At 43.7% G+C, this 15,344-nt stretch overlaps 1 protein-coding gene across 2 annotated transcripts in view; it reads left to right on the top strand.

Moving 5' to 3' along the window:
* The window catches only part of EPN3 (epsin 3), a 62,124-nt gene that overhangs the window by 37,419 nt on the left and 9,361 nt on the right, over nucleotides 1-15,344 (top strand). For both annotated transcript variants that reach the window (XM_089677596.1, XM_089677595.1), the window contains exons 2-6: nucleotides 640-1,240; nucleotides 4,285-4,400; nucleotides 5,000-5,083; nucleotides 5,578-5,682; nucleotides 14,246-14,375. In XM_089677596.1, the coding sequence (XP_089533722.1) occupies nucleotides 727-1,240; nucleotides 4,285-4,400; nucleotides 5,000-5,083; nucleotides 5,578-5,682; nucleotides 14,246-14,375 (949 nt within the window). In that variant the 5' untranslated portion in view covers nucleotides 640-726. The remainder of the gene's footprint in view (nucleotides 1-639; nucleotides 1,241-4,284; nucleotides 4,401-4,999; nucleotides 5,084-5,577; nucleotides 5,683-14,245; nucleotides 14,376-15,344) is intronic.

Raw genomic sequence — 15,344 nt, 5'->3', positions numbered from 1 at the left:
AAACGGGCAGGCGGTCCGCCCATAGAGGACATTGGGCTGTGTCTGTGTCCGATCTGCAGCAGCGGAGCAGACACAGACCTGTCATCCGCTTGCTCAGCTGAGCAGGTGGATCCACTGACGGGTCCGCTCCGTGTGACAGGGACCTTACATCGGTTTATATCAGTTCAGTTCTATTTGGTTTAAATCAGTTTGCATCAGTCTACATCCATTCTGTTTCATTTCAACGGATCTGGATGTTGGCTGTTCCGTATAAAAAAAAGGACCTGAACTGACATGGATGTAGGTGGATGTAAACTGATGATCATCTGTTTACATCCGCCTACCCATAGACATACATTGTGGTTCAGTCTGGATCCATCTGAAAAACAGAGATGATCTAGACTGAATGTCCGTGTGAAAGGAGCCTACATGCAACAAGGGTGATTTACTAAAACTGGAGCATGCAAAATCTGGTGCAGCTGTGCATGCAAACCAATCAGTTTCCAGGCTTTATTATCAAAGCTTATTGAACAAGCTGAAGTCATAAGATGATTGGCTCCCATGCACAGCTGCACCAGATTCTGAGTGCTCCAGTTTTAGTAAATACCTTCCATTACATCTTGCAGTCACACTTTAATTTTGTGTTTTCTTCTTTTACAGCTATTTGAAACCCTTAACTGACACAGAAAACAGACTTTTATTGTCAGGGCGAACATAACTATTTCATAGGCACGTGCAACATCCAAGATGGCAACCAACTCCATACGTCGCCAAGTAAAGAATATTGTTCACAACTACTCTGATGCCGAAGTGAAGGTGCGAGAGGCCACCTCAAATGATCCCTGGGGTCCTTCAGCCACCCTCATGTCTGAAATATCTCAAATGACTTACAGCTCAGAAGTATACCCAGAGGTTATGATGATGGTCTGGAGGAGGCTCAATGACAGTGGAAAGAACTGGCGCCATGTGTATAAAGGTCTGACCTTGCTGGATTACTTGATCAAAAATGGATCAAACAAGGTGGTCCAGGAGTGTCAGGAAAATGTCATCGCTGTGCAGACTCTGAAAGACTTTCAGTTCCTCGACCGTGATGGGAGAGACCAGGGGATTAATGTGAGGGAGAAGGCCAAGGTGATCGTAGCTCTGCTGAAGGACGATGAAAGGCTTAAGCAAGAGAGGGCGCAGGCTCAGACAACGAGGAGAAGATTGTCGCAAGTAACCGCAGCTGTGGACAGCAGGCACAGGATACGCTACAACGAAGGTAATCAATAATAGGATAACCAATAGTTTTTTATGGCAAGGGCCATATTTGCTATTAGGCTCATGTATGCCATTGGCTTTGGATGCAAAGCAAGAATGGCAGCAAGCAAGAGCAGTGCCAAACCAAAAAGAAATACCATTTTCATTTAGATATTCTCTTTCATTTTGTGAAAGCATAAATATGATGGTAGAATCTTTCATCTCATCTAACTCTGGCTACCACTAGGAACATTTGGGCAAATCCAGCAGGAGAACTGAAGAATCTACCAGTGAGAGCAGTCACAAGACTCTTTGTTTCTCCTATTTGCAGTCCTTTCATTGGTGGTTGTATTGAAATCCTACTACCTCCATGAAACACTGGTTAATATAAGTCTGTGCACAAGGTAAGGTAAAGGGTTGATTCACCTCAGGGGCAGACTGACCATTTGGAAACTTGGGCACTGCCCGATGGCCCGGGGTCAGTAGGGTGCCCCATGAGATGCCCCTGGTACCTTTTTCATAGGCTTTTTTGAGTTTCGGCAAGGACACAGGGGCCCCATGATCCCTTATTGCCCGGGGGCCCCATGAGTTGTCAGTCCACCTCTGGTTCACCTTTAGGGTAATTTTCCACAAAGCCCCCAGTCACTGCAATATCCCAAGTGCATTACATTCTACTATTCAGCTTTTTTTAATTTTTTAATTTTAATTGTTACAGGAAGTATTCCTTTGTCATTCCATACCTGTAGGCCATACATGCATTGGTCATCAAATCATTGGGTAGACGACCCCGCCCCCCCCCTTTCCCATTCTGTCTGGCCTAAATGGCAGAGAGCAATGGTGGATTGATCTCCTACCTGATCACCAATGCAAGTGGAGAATTTTCTGCTACCAACGAAAGGGATGACTTCTACACTGACCAGGGGCGGACTGACCATTTGAAAACTCAGGTACTGCCCAGGGCCCGAGCACATGCCTGTGGCAGCTGTGAGCCCCATCTTAGCATTAGAGCCATATGAGTGAGGGACTGTGTATTAACTGTTTACATTACTCCAATCAGTTAGGTGTCTTGTAACCACAAAATGTAGACCTAAACCCTAATGGGATACAATTTTGTTTGCTATAGCACTGTGAAACATAAATAATCCCATGTTTTTTATTTTTTTATTAAATTCTGTTTTCAACTTTTTTTTTTTATCCTACGTGCTTCTGGTCTTCTCCATCGTCTTTCAGCCACTTCCTCCCTACATGCACTCACTCTACTGGTGACTGTACAACATTACTCTTGACCAGGGGCGGACTGACAACTCATGGGGCCCCCCGGGCAATAGGGGATCATGGGGCCCCTGTGTCCTTGCCCAAACTCAAAAAAGCCTATGAAAAAGGTACCAGGGGCATCTCATGGGGCCTCCTACTGACCCCGGGCCCTCGGGCAGTGCTCGAGTTTCCAAATGGTCAGTCCGCCCCTGCTCTTGACCAGCATCCTGATAGCAGTATTGGTAGACCATGCCTGGGCAATGTGTGTGTCTGTTGGCATGTGAAAGAGTGACAATACAGGAGTATGTTTGGGAGTCCCAGTTGTCACCCTATATCAGGAAGTTTCTGAACAAGGACCTTCTGGGCAAGATCACCAGATATTAGTTTCATGAAAGCTGCAGGTTTTGAAAGATTGAAAATGACTGTTAAAACTACATTTACATATTAAAATGTAAGGTCACCTTTTTTAGAAAAAAAATTAAAAGGTGGACTAACACCCTATACCCTCCCCGCACCCCTGGTCCCCACTGTACTTACCTCAGTGGGTGATGAGCTGTGAGTACCCATGCAACTGGTATAGCAGTCCAGGGATTTGAAATCCCTGCTCTCCTTCCTCTTCTTTCTTTAGAATGTTGAATACAATTCATTGCTATGGCATATACAGTCTGTATTTTTTTTAAAGAAGCCTTTATAAAAAGGATCGCAGATAATGTAGAGGAAGGTTGGCACCATCTGAAAGAAAAAACTTACTCCCAATAATTAACATTTTTCAAAAAGAAAGTCTACTCCAGGGTGGAGCAGAGCAGGGGCGGACTGACCATTCATTCACTTGAATGGGTCATGCTTGGCTGATGCTACACCCACCAACCATAGAAGCCGGCACTACAGAGGAGGCTTATGCAGCTCTTGCTCCCTACTACAGCTCCAGCTTTACAAGTAGTCCCTCTGCACTGCACTCTGTTTGATGCTCTAGGATTGGCATGTCAGCAAGCCCTGACCGTGATCTACCAGTCACCTGGCCAAGATCTACTGGTTGCTGACCCTCGCCCTATAGCAAGCGGCTTGCTATGGGGGCACTCAAAGGGAGTGGGGGCCAAGAAAGCTGGGGGGGGGGGCGTTTACAATCACTGGGTCCAAAGGCGGTCTGCCCATTTGGAAACTCGGGCACGGGTCAGTAGGGGGCCCCATGAGATGCCTTTGGTACCTTTTTCATAGGCTTTTTTGAGTTTGGGCAAGGACGCAGGGGCCCCATTATCCCCTATTGCCCAGGGGCCCCATGAGTTGTCAATCCGCCCCTGACACTGACCACCAAAGTTAGAGGACACCACAGTTTTTACTGCCTACCTTTCTTTCTGTACTTATTTATTTCAAGAACATTACTAAAATAATTTTGTCAGGGATTGGTAACAAAATGATCTGCATGGGTGTCAAAAGTGCTAAACAGGCCACGTCATTATTCTTTTAGTTAAAACTTTCTTCAACGTACTGATCACGCTAATGTATAATGAGCTGTAGGAAACTGAATATTATTTATAGGGTTCCTTGGGGTGAAAAGGTTGAGAAAGGATGCCCTGTACAAAGGCTATATAAAATCAGCTGTCACTTACAGCGGGCCCTGCTCTAATTAAGGTTTGAGGAGGCGTATATGCACTTAGGGCCACCAGTCTTACATATATTTTCTGACTGGCCTGGGTAGGGCAAAATGCCCCTCAGCCCAGTCCTCCCCTGGTTAGATTGGACCCAATGGGATCTGTCAGGGCTACGTCTTCTCTGGAAGGTTTGATTAACACATCCCATGCCTTTTTCTTATAGCCTCAGAAAGCTCAACACTTTCCACGGAAATAGAACAAGCCAGGCCTCAGAGCTCAGGAGAGGAGGAACTCCAGCTACAGCTTGCCCTGGCTATGAGCAGAGAAGAAGCTGAAAAGGTACGTTCCAGAACTTTGCTGATGTTGTAATAAAAAATATGGATTTAGGCGCAAGGATTACTGGTAGAAAATGAAGGCAATCCTATCGTCCGCACAAAGTGGCAGAGAATATATAAAAAATCCAGTGTGGGATATTAGGTGTAGTAACCTACACAACAACAGTGTAGACTTTAAACAACTTTAATGGAACTAAAATCAGGCAACTCACATGGTGAAGTATGATAATAAGCTCATCAAAATGTAATGTGACTGCCATATCTCCAAGAGAGGATGCTGGGGAAGACTGGGTAAGTAGCAGTTGTGGGTCGAGGAAGTCCATCCGGCACCTCTATCATTCTGTGGAGTCCTCTGGAACGCACCCTGGACCACAGCATTTGACATCCTCCAGTGTGTGACACGTTTCTGAACATGAACGCTCCTTTCTCGAGCTTCTCCCCATATTTTTTCAATGTTTTTGTATTTTGATACATACTTATTTGTAACATACAAAATTTTTAAAAATGTTATACAAAAATTACAACAAATACCCCCCCCCTTACTCCTTTTTAATTGTATTTGGGTTATGTTATGTGGCTGCTGATTTCATTTTTTTTTCACAGAAAAAAGAACCTTCAGCTCCTGATCAAGAGGAAGAACTACAAATCCAAGCGGCCTTGAGAAAAAGTAAAGAGGAATATGAAACTGTAAGTATTACATGGTCCAAACACCTACCACCAATCATGCACCTTTTAGGTCAACCATAATTTCAAGGAAACTTGCTATAAGTGAAGAACTAAAAATCCAAGCAGCCTTGAGAAAAAGTAAAGAGGAATATGAATTGTAAGTATTACATGGTCCAAATACCTTCCACCAATCATGCACCTTTTAGGTCAACCATAATTTCAAGGAAACTTGCTATAAGTGATTCTCATAGACTGTGTTTGTTGGCCTCTTGTATAAATTGCCTGTAGAGTTGTCCAAAGGGCATACTAATCTGGCTTTGGTAATTAAAGCCACTGGCTCAGATCTCGAATTTAGAAAGCCCAGGAGCCAGAGGATCACCATGATAGCACATAGAAGGTGGAGGGCAACATTGGCAGCTTCCTTGTTTGTCTCCTGGCAGCTTTCCTTTTCTGCTATTTACTGAATGTGTTCCTTCAACTTGGCACGTCTCTAACAGAAACCATCCTTCATTTAGGAGATGAAGTCACATCAAGGAGAGATATCAATAATTGAGAAGGCTCTGATAGAGACCCAGCTGTCAATGGAGCCAGAGGAGCCAGAGATAGAGAGGAAAAAAGAGGTAATGCTCTAGACTATAGAAACCATAGATCAACCTGGTCATACGTGTTATCTGTCATGTTGCGATGCACATAATCATGGCAAAGTCCAAGGTGTAGATACACATCTAGTACTAAATTCCAACCAGTTTAGTAAAATCCCATTGTGGAAGAACTCCCCCCCCCCCAACACACACACACACAATCTATTGCTCTTTTAAGTCCCATTCAGATTTTAATGTGCACATCGTAACGTGCTAAAACGCATGTGTCAGCAATGGCAATGCTTACATGTGCGCTCTGCATCTCTGTGCATTTATAAAAGTAGCTCAGGTCCATTTATTTAATTCATGCGTTTTGATCCTAAATACAATTTTATTGAACAATGCTAAAAACACATCATGCAAGAAAACGCATGAAAATATATTAAAAAAGAGTCAAAGCATGTGCAAAATGTGTTGAAAAATGCAGAAAAAATGCAGGAAAACAAAAATGCAAAGGTGTGAGCCTAGCCCTAGTCTAGAGAGTCTAAAAAGGTAATATTAATTCTCCCCACTTCCAAAGGCTTCCTTCCCATTGGACGACTGGTCCCATGATGCCACTTTGATGCTGCTGCCCCCTTATTGATCTCATCATGTATAATGCAGGGCCAGGAGTTCTGCTTTGTATATGAGGTCGATGATGGCCAGTCCATATACTGGGGCTGGATTGAGTGTTGAGAAGAGGGTGGGTTACTGGGGGAGAAATGAATGAAATAAGTATGTATCTCTGTTATATCTCCCTAAACTAAACCAGCATTACAGCCTTAAAGTGTTACTAAACCCCGGACCCTGCATTCACTATATCTGGTCTCCCCGGACCCTGCATTCACTATATCTGGTCTCCCCGGACCCTGCATTCTCTATATCTGGTCTCCCCTAACCCAGCATTCACTATATCTGGTCTCCCTGGACCCTGCATTCTCTATATCTGGTCTCCCCGGACCCAGCATTCACTATATCTGGTCTCCCTGGACCCTGCATTCACTATATCTGGTCTCCCAGGACCCTGCATTCACTATATCTGGTCTCCCTGGACCCTGCATTCACTATATCTGGTCTCCCCGGACCCTGTATTCACTATATCTGGTCTTCCTGGACCCCGCACTCACTATATCTAGTCTCCCAGGACCCTGCATTCACTATATCTGGTCTCCCCGGACCCTGCATTCACTATATCTGGTCTCCCTGGACCCCGCACTCACTATATCTAGTCTCCCAGGACCCTGCATTCACTATATCTGGTCTCCCCGGACCCTTCATTCACTATATCCGGTCTCCCTGGACCCCGCACTCACTATATCTAGTCTCCCAGGACCCTGCATTCTCTATATCTGGTCTCCCCGGACCCAGCATTCACTATATCTGGTCTCCCCAGACCCTGCATTCACTATATCTGGTCTCCCAGGACCCTGCATTCACTATATCCAGTCTCCCCGGACCCTGCATTCTTTATATCTGGTCTCCCCGGATCCTGCATTCCCCATATCTGATCTCCCAGGACCCTGTATTCACTATATCTGGTCTCCCTGGACCCTGCATTCACTATATCTGGTCTCCCCGGACCCAGCATTCACTATATCTGGTCTCCCCAGACCCTGCATTCACTATATCTGGTCTCCCAGGACCCTGCATTCACTATATCCAGTCTCCCCGGACCCTGCATTCACTATATCTGGTCTCCCCGGATCCTGCATTCCCCATATCTGATCTCCCAGGACCCTGCATTCACTATATCTGCTCTCCCCGGACCCTGCATTCACTATATCTGGTCTCCCCAGACCCTGCATTCACTATATCTGGTCTCCCAGGACCCTGCATTCACTATATCTGGTCTCCCAGACCCTGCATTCACTATATCTGGTCTCCCCGGACCCTGCATTCACTATATCCGGTCTCCCCGGACCCTGCATTCACTATATCCGGTCTCCCCGGACCCTGCATTCACTATATCTGGTCTCCTCGGACCCTGCATTCACTATATCTGGTCTCCCCGGACCCTGCATTCACTATATCCGGTCTCCCTGGACCCTGCATTCATTATATCTGGTCTCCCCAGACCCTGCATTCACTATATCTGGTCTCCCAGGACCCTGCATTCACTATATCTGGTCTCCCAGGACCCTGCATTCATTATATCTGGTCTCCCCGGACCCTGCATTCACTATATCTGGTCTCCCTGGACCCTGCATTCACTATATCCGGTCTCCCTGGACCCTGCATTCACTATATCTGGTCTCCCCGGACCCTGCATTCACTATATCTGGTCTCCCGGGACCCTGCATTCATTATATCTGTCCACAGTACACAGAACATGGAAATGCAATTATTTTAGTAAATACAAACTGCTAAATACTATATAGCAGTCTTGTGACTTCTATCTGTCAAGCAGAGTACTGGTTAAAGCTTGTAGGAGGGGTTTTCATTCTTCCCTAATTGTCCTGTGAGGCTGCATAACCCCCGACCCTCTGTCTGGACAGCACCGATTGGCCCTGTGTTGACCCAACAAAAAGAAAAACTCTCTAGCAAAACACGCCAAACTGAGCATGTGCAGCTTGCCCCCAAGTCTCTTCTATCAGCAGATGGATTGGGGACAGTAGAAAGGGGGAGAATCAGTGAAGACAGGATCAAACATCCTTTTTACACAATGCAGAGGATTAACCCCTTAGGTTCCACAGTGAGTATAACAAGCATGCTTTACTGCATCTACAGACTGATTGTACTGTTGTGGGTTTAGTAACAATTTAAGCTGGTAATACGCATATTGAAATTTGGCCGGTTCAACAGGAACAAGCTTGTCTAATGACTGACTTCTGTCAAATGGTCCTGCCGGAAAACCAGCATTTGATCAGCTGCTGCAGCCAATGGCTGGTGTACTGATCAGTATATTCTGACAGAGGATTAACCCCTTAGGTTTCACAGCGCAGTGGGGGAAGATCTATTGTGTGGATATTTTTTTTTTTAGTTCAGCACACTGTTTGAATGAAAAAACCTCAAAGTGTTTTTCTGCTTTAGTTGGGGGGGGGTATCTACTAAAGAGAATTTTTGTTACCCTAAAGAAAAAGTGCTTTTTTTTTTCAATGTTATAGGCTTGCAGTAAATAAAAGTAAAAAAGAAAAAAAGAAGAATGATAATACCAGTCTGGCAGGCGATAAGTCTGATCTTCACTTTCTTGAAGAGCTAGGCTGGCTGAAGAATGTTCAGCAAACTTCTGGCAATGTCAGATGCCTGGGCACCCCGTTGCCCCCTGCGGTGCCACCCGCTGACCGCTACATTACTACTCTACAGGGACACGGTAGTAATGAAGAGGTTGGCGGGTTGAACCACAAGCATGCAGAAGACACTCAACACACCTACAGGTGACAATTCTTTATCTGGCGGAGCTCTTCCAGAAAAAGATTGTGGAGTCGCCACCTGCCTCATTCTTTTGCAGGGAGACTTTCTATTTTCTGGCAACAGATTCACTTTAAAAACACCAGGGTTGATTTACTTTAGAGAAACAGACTGTGCACTTTGCAAGTGCAGTGGCTCCAGAGCTGAGGGGAAGCTCTGCTGGCTTCCATCATTCAATTATGTGGATGGGGGGAAACTTCGCCTCGTTTAATAAAGTCTGGAGAAACTGCACTTGCAGAGGGCAACTACGCTTGCAAATTGCACGGTCTATTTTCCTAAAGTAAATCAACCCCATTGCTTCCATGTATAGTCTGTAATTATAAATGTAGATGGAGACAGCCATATTCATTACATACTACAGTGGTACCTCGGCAGGGGGGGGAGGACTGACCATTTGGAAACTTGGTCAGTAGGGGGCCCCATGAGATGCCCCTGGTACCTTTTTCATAGGCTTTTTTGAGTTTGGTAAAAGACACAGGGGCCCCATGATCCCCTATTGCCCGGGGGCCCCATGAGTTGTCAGTCCACCTCTGTACCTCGGTTTACAAACGCCTCTGTCAATGTAATTTTCGGTTTAGGAATGAAAATCCATTGAAAATAATGCCTCTGTTTACAAATTTTTTTCACAACACGAAGCAAGTTTCCGCAGGATGCATTGCGCCTGGGAGGTTTATAGCGCCGGCCCCCGTGCATGCTGGAGTCTGTGGGTAGAATGTGGCGTCTAGTGTGAAGGTGTTGGAGCACTTTTTGCATTGAGTTTTGGAGCCATTCTGGAATTTTTTTTAATCATGTCCCTGTACAGTATTTATGCCTTTAAAGTGCACTTTATAAAGAATTTTGAACAGATAAAAGACTTTTTTTGACTTTTTTCTGACCTCCAGAACGGATTAATTGGTTTTCAATACATTTATGAATTCATTTTTAATCATGTCCCTGTACAGTATTTATGCCTTTAAAATGCATTTTATAAAGAGTATAGAACAGATAAAACTTTTTTTGAATTTTTTCTGACCTCCAGAACAGATTAATTGGTTTTCAATGCATTTACAAATTGATTTTTAATCATGTCCCTGTACAGTATTTATGCCTTTAAAGTGCACTTTATAAAGAGTTTTGAACAGATAAAACTTTTTTTGACTTTTTTCTGACCTCCAGAACGGATTAATTAATTTTCAATGCATTTACAAATTGATTTTTAATCATGTCCCTGTACAGTATTTATGCCTTTAAAGTGCACTTTATAAAGAGTATTGAACAGATAAATTACTTTTTTTTTTACTTTTTTCTGACCTCCAGAACGGATTAATTGGTTTTCAATGCATTTATGAATTAATTTTTAATCATGCCCATGTACAGTATTTATGCCTGTAAAGTGCACTTTATAAAAAATTTTGAACAGATAAACTTTTTTCTGACCTCCAGAATGGATTAATTGGTTTTCATTGCATTTACGAATTAATTTTTAATCATGTCCCTGTAACAGTAACTTTATAAAGAGTTTTGAACAGATAAAATACTTTTTTTGACTTTTTTCTGACCTCCGGAACGGATTAATTGGTTTTCAATGCATTTACAAATTGATTTTTAATCATGTCCCTGTACAGTATTTATGCCTTTAAAGTGCACTTTATAAAGAGTTTTGAACAGTTAAACTTTTTTCTGACCTCCAGAATGGATTAATTGGTTTTCATTGCATTTACAAATTAATTTTTAATCATGTCCCTGTACAGTAACTTTATAAAGAGTTTTGAAAAGATAAAATACTTTTTTTGATTTTTTTCTGACCTCCGGAACGGATTAATTGGTTTTCAATGCATTTACAAATTGATTTTTAATCATGTCCCTGTACAGTATTTATGCCTTTAAAGTGCACTTTATAAAGAGTTTTGAACAGTTAAACTTTTTTCTGACCTCCAGAATGGATTAATTGGTTTTCATTGCATTTACAAATTAATTTTTAATCATGTCCCTGTACAGTAACTTTATAAAGAATTTTGAACAGATAAAAGACTTTTTTTTACTTTTTTCTGACCTCCAGAACGGATTAATTGGTTTTCAATGCATTTATGAATTAATTTTTAATCATGTCCCTTTATGCCTGTAAAATGCACTTTATAAAGAGTTTTGAACAGATAAGACTTTTTTTGACTTTTTTCTGACCTCCAGAATGGATTAATTGGTTTTCAATGCATTTACAAATTGATTTTTAATCATGTCCCTGTACAGTATTTATGCCTTTAAAGTGCACTTTATAAAGAATTGTGAACAGATAAAAGACTTTTTTTTACTTTTTTCTGACCTCCGGAATGGATTAATTGGTTTTCAATGCATTCCTATGGGAAACCGCATTTCGTTTTTTTTGCAATACGAAACGTCCCAGAGAACGCATTGCATTTGTAAACCGAGGTACGCCTGTATTTCCTACACAAGTGTGTTCATAAAAATTTGCATAGCTGTTTAACCTTGGAAGCTGCATATTTATTCGCTCTGTGAAAACTGGGCAAAATATGTGTTTTTTACGTTCTCTGTAATTCGAATCTGTGAACGTGAAAAATACCACAAAATGGCCACTGGGCGGCGCTAAGGAACATATTTATTTCCTATGACAGTCAGCTCTATCTAGTGGCCGTAATGTGGGATTGATTTACTAAAGGCAAATAGACTGTAAGAGCAGTTGCTCCAGAGCTTAGTAAATGAGCAGAAGCTCTGCTGACTTCCATCATCCAATCATGTGCAAGCAAAATGCTCTTTTTTTTTCATTTCTCTTGCAAGTGATTGGGTATTCTTCGCCTCAATTGATAAGCTCTGGAACAACTGCACTTTGCAAAGTGCACAGTCTATTTGCCTTTAGTAAATCAACACCATAGTATTTCCGCAATTACACATTCAAACTGCAAAGAGTAAACCCAGAGAAAATTTGATTTTGCCCCATTTACACAGAATTAATTCACATGTAGTTTTGATGGATGAACAGCTATGCAAATGTTTTATAACTACTCCTTCGCACAAAGTCTTCGAGTCTTACCTTTTCTTCACTCCCCTGCCTCTGTTGTGTGTTACTAAACCCACAACAGTAAAATCAGTCCATATATGCAGTAAAGCATGCTTGTTATAGTCACTGTGGAACTTAAGGGGTTAATCCTGTGCATTGTGTAAAAAGGATGTTTGATCCTGTCTTCTCTGATCCTCCCCTTCTTCTACTGTTCCCGACTCATCTTCTGTTAGAACAGAGCCTTGGGGGCAAGCTGCACATGCTTAGTTTGGCATGTATTGCTAGAGGTTTTTTTTTTTGGAAGGGTGCATGTGATCAGCACAAGGCCAATCAGCACTGTCCAGACAGAGGGTCAGGGGTCATGCAGTCTCATAGGACAGTGAGAGGAGAATGAAAACTTCTTCTAAAAGCTTTAACTAACCAGTGCTCTGCTGGACAGATTAGCAGTCACAAGACTGCTATGTACGGCTGATGAGAAAAGGTATTTAGCAGTTTATATTTACTAAAATAATTGCTTTTCCATGTTCTGTGTAGTGTAGGAGACCAGATATAGTGAACGCAGGGTTCTGGGAGACTAGATAAAGTGAATGCAGGGTCCTGGGAGACCAGATATAGTGAATGCAGGGTCCTGGGAGACCAGATAAAGTCAATGCAGGGGCCTGGGAGACCAGATATAGTGAATGCAGGATCCTGGGAGACCAGATATAGTGAATGCAGGGTCCTGGGAGACCAGATATAGTGAATGCAGGGTCCGGAGAGAGCAGATATAGTGAATGCAGGATCCTAGGAGACCAGATATAGTGAATGCAGGGTCCGAGGAGACCTGATATAGTGAATGCAGGGTCCGGGGAGACCGGATATCGTGAACGCAGGGTACTGGGAGACCAGATATAGTGAACGCAGAATCCTGGGAGACCAGATATAGTGAATGCAGGGTCCGAGGAGACCTGATATAGTGACTGAAGGGTCCAGGGAGACCAGATATAGTGAATGCAGGGTCCGGGGAGACCAGATATAGTGAATGCAGGGTCCGGGGAGCCCAGATATAGTTAATGCAGGGTCCTGGGAGACCAGATAAAGTGAATGCAGGGTCCTGGGAGACCAGATATAGTGAATGCAGGGTCCAGGGAGACCTGATATAGTGAATGCAGGGTCTGGGGAGACCGGATATAGTGAATGCAGGGACAGGGGAGACCTGATATAGTGAATACAGGGTCTGGGGAGACCAGATATAGTGATTGCAGGGTCCGGGGAGACCGGATATAGTGAATGCAGGGTCCGGGGAGACCAGATATAGTGAATGCAGGATCCGGGGAGACCGGATATAGTGAATGAAGGGTCTGGGGAGACCGGATATAGTGAATGCAGGGTCCAGGGAGACCGGATATAGTGAATGCAGGATCCGGGGAGACCGGATATAGTGAATGTAGGGCCCGGGGAAACCAGATATAGTGATTGCAGGGTCCGGGGAGACCAGATATAGTGAATGCAGGATCCGGGGAGCCCAGATATAGTGAATGCAGGGTCTGGGGAGACCAGATATAGTGAATGCAGGGTCCGGGGAGACCAGATATAGTGAATGCAGGGTCTGGGGAGACCGGATATAATGAATGCAGGGTCCAGGGAGACCGGATATAGTGAATGCAGGGTCCTGGGGAGACCGGATATAGTGAATGCAGGGTCCTGGGGAGACCGGATATAGTGAATGCAGGGTCCGGGGAGACCAGATATAGTGAATGCAGGGTCCGGGGAGACCAGATATAGTGAATGCAGGGTCCTGGGGAGACCGGATATAGTGAATGCAGGGTCCAGGGAGACCGGATATAGTGAATGCAGGGTCCTGGGTTTAGTAACATTTAAAAAAACATGCTAGTTAAGTAATTGGCTCTAAATCAGCCCGAATATTTTTATGTATGTGTTTAAGGTAGGGAGCTTAGATTGTCAGCTCCTTGAGGGCAGAGACTGTAAATGCCTGTAATAAATAAAATAAGTGATCATCACATGCTTCCTTACCCTGCCATCAAAAGGTGATATCTTATTAATGCATACCTCCTTTTACTTAGTGCACAGTAGGGCTGTCAAATTTTATAGAAAAATCACAATTTAGACAGTACATCAGATTATATTTTGATCTGTTAATAACTTATGCTCATCATCTTCTAGACACACCTGTCGGATCTGATGGATATATTTGGCCCACCTCAGTCATCTTCCAGTGACTGGGATTCCCAACATACCAGTTCCTTTCCATCAACAAACACAAGCCCTTTGTTTCCAGCCTGGAGACCTACAAGTACGTGATCTCTGAAACTGTCTGAAAGGAATCAAGGTTTGAAATTGGAACATGGCTAGAAGTGATCATAAATGCCCTGATGTTAGCTAACGGTGGTCTTGATCTGAAAGTGTTGGTCGACTCAAAGCTGTTGTTTTAGTGTTTATTAGATGCTAGAGGGTTGAACGCCCTGACATTTTCTTAAACATCTCTGGGACTTTAATAGATCATTTATGAGCAGCCCCCAGCATCTGTGCTGGATTTATATTTATTTATTTATTTCATAATATGAAGAATGTAACAGGAGGTGCTGAGACACAAAGGTGGGCGTAAGCACCCAAAAGTTTAAGGTTGTCAAGAATAGGGAAGAGGTTGGATTCAACTCTGGGTTCATTTTCAGTGTTTGGCCAAAACCAGAAGTCAACTTCTGTGAATTCCCTGCCCTTCAGCTGCAAATACACAACGAAACAGGGATCATCGATTTAATATGGCCACATGGCCATGTTTCGTCAGTGTCATTGACTACATGATTCTATTAGGTCAATGTCATTGGCCATGTGGCTATATTCGGTCAATGTCATTGACTGCATCACCATATTCCGACATTGTCATTGACTGCATGACTATATTCGGTCATTAACCATTAGCCGCCCGGCCAATGGCCGTTTGGCGGCTTCAGAAGTGTCTCTCCATTCCGGGTGCACGCCATTTGGCGTGCTCCCGCACATGCGCTGTTTGTGCTAATGCAGAGCGGCGCAGCAGTGCGATCTGTCACCGGCCGTGCACCTCGGACACGGCCGATGACAGATCCGAGTACCGGCTCCCGTTGCTGGTACCATGTGACCTGCTGTGACCAATCACAGCAGGTTACATGACAGTTGTATACAATGGATGGCTTCATTCATGATGCCATCCATTGTATACTAGTGCCTAGCTGTGAATGGTCACAGCTAATCACATGCACATGTCATGTGATTAGCTGTGACCAAA

The sequence above is a fragment of the Staurois parvus genome, unplaced genomic scaffold, assembly GCF_062004578.1.
Source record: "Staurois parvus isolate SC_StPar_1 unplaced genomic scaffold, SC_StPar_1.0 ptg000189l, whole genome shotgun sequence".
NCBI classification, from domain to species: domain Eukaryota; kingdom Metazoa; phylum Chordata; class Amphibia; order Anura; family Ranidae; genus Staurois; species Staurois parvus.
Note: the sequence above shows the minus strand (reverse complement) of the source record. Positions and strands in the feature narration are given on the sequence as shown.